Source organism: Microtus ochrogaster, unplaced genomic scaffold, assembly GCF_000317375.1.
Source record: "Microtus ochrogaster isolate Prairie Vole_2 unplaced genomic scaffold, MicOch1.0 UNK111, whole genome shotgun sequence".
Lineage (NCBI taxonomy): Eukaryota > Metazoa > Chordata > Mammalia > Rodentia > Cricetidae > Microtus > Microtus ochrogaster.
In genome coordinates this window covers 406,227-408,995 of record NW_004949209.1, presented here as the reverse complement: position 1 = coordinate 408,995, position 2,769 = coordinate 406,227, and the positions used below count along the sequence as shown (strand labels likewise).

Below are 2,769 nucleotides of genomic sequence, written 5' to 3'. Positions count from 1 at the left end.
ACACCTATATCCCAAATCCACAGCTATTGAGAGGGAATATCCATTGTGTTAGTTTAGAGGTTGCTTGTAACATGGCAATAGCTAACTAATAGCTAACAACCTAGGTCCGGCCAATCAAAGCACCTGCCCCTCTTGTCTACCCAGACACAGTGCTTGGCTCAGAAATGTACACAGGACCAGGCTAAGCCAATCAGAGTAAACCACAAGACTTTCTTGTTATTGGAAACCAGCACACACTTATGTATTTTGTGTGTGTGCATATGCACACATGTGTGCCACAGCATGCGTGTGGAGATCAGGGGACAACTCTAGGGAGTCCGCTTGCTCCTTCCACCGTATAGATTTGTGGGATTTGTCACAGGTCGTCAGGATTGAGAGTGAGCATCAGTCTCTCCTGAGAGGATCCCCTAGCACCCCTTCATAGGCACCTTCTCTCTTTTTCCCGAGACACGATCCTAGCAAAGGGATCCCAGTGAAGCGAGACTTTGGCAACCGTCACGTCCCTGTGAGTGGAGAGTCCTAGACTATGATGTTGGGCTCTGTGATCCCCACACCCAGAACCGTGCCTGGCCCAGCACAGGTGCCTAGTGCTCACTAAATGAAAGACAGGTCGGTCTGCAGCATATAGAGAAAGAAGAAGCTGACAGGGATTGCTAACTGCCTCTCTAATACAGTCTTAAATGGGACACATTGCCAAATGTCTATAGGAATTCATATACCTTTGTTTTCATAAATGCTGCGCAGAACCGTGGTTTCTCAAGTTTGAAGTTGTCTTCAGCCAATTTTCACTGGCAGGGTTTCCAAACTTCTCCAAAGATGAGCTCACTCGTAGATCAATGGATTCCCTGTAATCTGCCCATTTGCTCTGTTTGCTGGGGCTCCTCCAAGAGAGGGGATGAATAAACCGTGGAGCCAGGATGTATGTGGTGTATGACGAGTTTGCTCTTTTCTGCTACCCACCAGCCTTAGCAGCTACAAAGGCATGTGCTACGGAGTGCGTTACTGAACATTTCCAAAAGGAAACAGAAGCACGACTCCATTCAGAGATGAACGCAGCCGGCCGACACGGGTGACTCAGTGGCGAGTCACTCTGTGCTGGGAGCGAGACATCTCATCTCACCAGCAGCGTGCAGAAGAAACCCTCCATTTCCCCATGTTTCCTTGTGTCTTTCTGAGCAAATGTATTACATTTTGTTTGTGTGTGTGTGTGTGTGTGTGTGTGCATGACATGGCATACATGTGCAGCTCAGAGGAAACACTGTAAAAGCTCATTTTATCCTTCTGCCGTGTGGGCCATGGGAGTCAAGTTTGAGTCCTTAGACTTGGCAGCAGGTAGTTTTACCTGTTGGCCTGTCTCACCATCCCTTCCCACACTTAAAGACAAGGTTCCATCCAAGTTGGCCTCCAACTCGCTATGTAGCCGTGAGGAAGGTGACCTTGAGCTCCTGATCCTCCTCTGCCTCTACCTTAAAAATGCTGGGTTTGCAGGCATGTGCCACCTTGCCTAGTTTAGGCACTTCTGGGGATTGAATCCAGGGTCTCATGCATAGTAAGCATTCTACCTACTGAGCTAAAGTCCAGGCCAAGAATGCAGACATTTCTTACTTCTGCTGAATTACTTCCACATGGAAAGATAAGCCCAATCATTGCCATTCTTCTAATTTTTATCCCTTGCTTCTGAAAAATCCACAAAATCCATGTGAAATGCTCCATTTGAAATGCATATAGTGGTTTCAATGCAAATAAAATCAACACTAGTGAAAGGCACATGTCAGCCGGCGATGTCCACCTGTGTTCCTCCCATCTGTGATGCAGTATGTTTAGAAACAGATACGCACACGAGAGGGTTCGCATGTATGAATTCAGTTTAATCATACCAATTCTTAAACAAAAAGTTTCCTCCAAGAGACAAGAGTTCACAGGAACTGCAAAGCTTTATTCACGACTTTTAAAAATACCGTAGGTCATGCTGAGGTGGCATTCAAAGGGGTAGTAGACAGGAACCGTAAAAACTTCGACCAGGAACATCAGCGTCTGGCTTTAAAAATTACAAATACCGAAGCGTTTTGGTATCGGACACAGTTAAGTTTTTGACACTGTTGGTTCGTTGGGTGAGTTTCTGGAAGTCTGGAAACCTGTACCTATATCAGTGGGTAATGCGCTTATTCTAAACTAAACATTTTCAAATGTAGAAAACAAACTAGCAAGCTATACGTACAAAGAAAAGCCCTCTAAGACAAGCTCTCCACATGATGGATGCCAGTGGGGGCATGAATCCTGGAAGACTGGAATTGGTCACAGACACTCGGCCTGAAGTCTTACACCCAGGCTCAGCAATGGAATCTGCATTCACCTACACATTAATGACAAACTCTGGGTTAGTATATGAGAAGCCAGCAAATTCATTTTGGTCCAAGTTCATGATGAAGAGTTTGTCAGTGGGAGTCAGTTCCACAGGCTGCCTGGTGAACTCTTTGTCGAAGTTGGAGGTGTCTCGCTTGTCTCTCTGCCAAATGGAAAGCAAAGACATTAACACAGAAGCCGAAGCAGCAGCAAGAAACATGACCAGGACATGCCAGTTACCAGAAGGCTGATAAAAAAGCTCTGGAGCTGTCGGAAAGCCCTGTGCTGACAGTTTTTAGCAGATACATTCCGTGTACCGGTTTTCACTTCATCATATATGCAAGCTTTGGGGTGGAAAACTTGGTGCGAATTTTCTGTGAGAAGAAAAGATCCATTGATTTCTTTAAAGAACTGCCCTAAAGAGGG

At 45.8% G+C, this 2,769-nt stretch overlaps 1 protein-coding gene across 1 annotated transcript in view; it reads right to left on the bottom strand.

The window, feature by feature from the left end:
- Nucleotides 1–1,847: 1,847 nt before the first annotated feature.
- Prkcb (protein kinase C beta) overlaps nt 1,848–2,769 on the bottom strand; it is a gene marked incomplete at its 5' end in the record, with an annotated part of 346,450 nt that continues 345,528 nt past the window's right edge. Inside the window, one exon of the mRNA XM_026778194.1 lies at nt 1,848–2,506. Coding sequence (XP_026633995.1) covers nt 2,354–2,506 — 153 coding nt within the window. The remainder of the gene's footprint in view (nt 2,507–2,769) is intronic.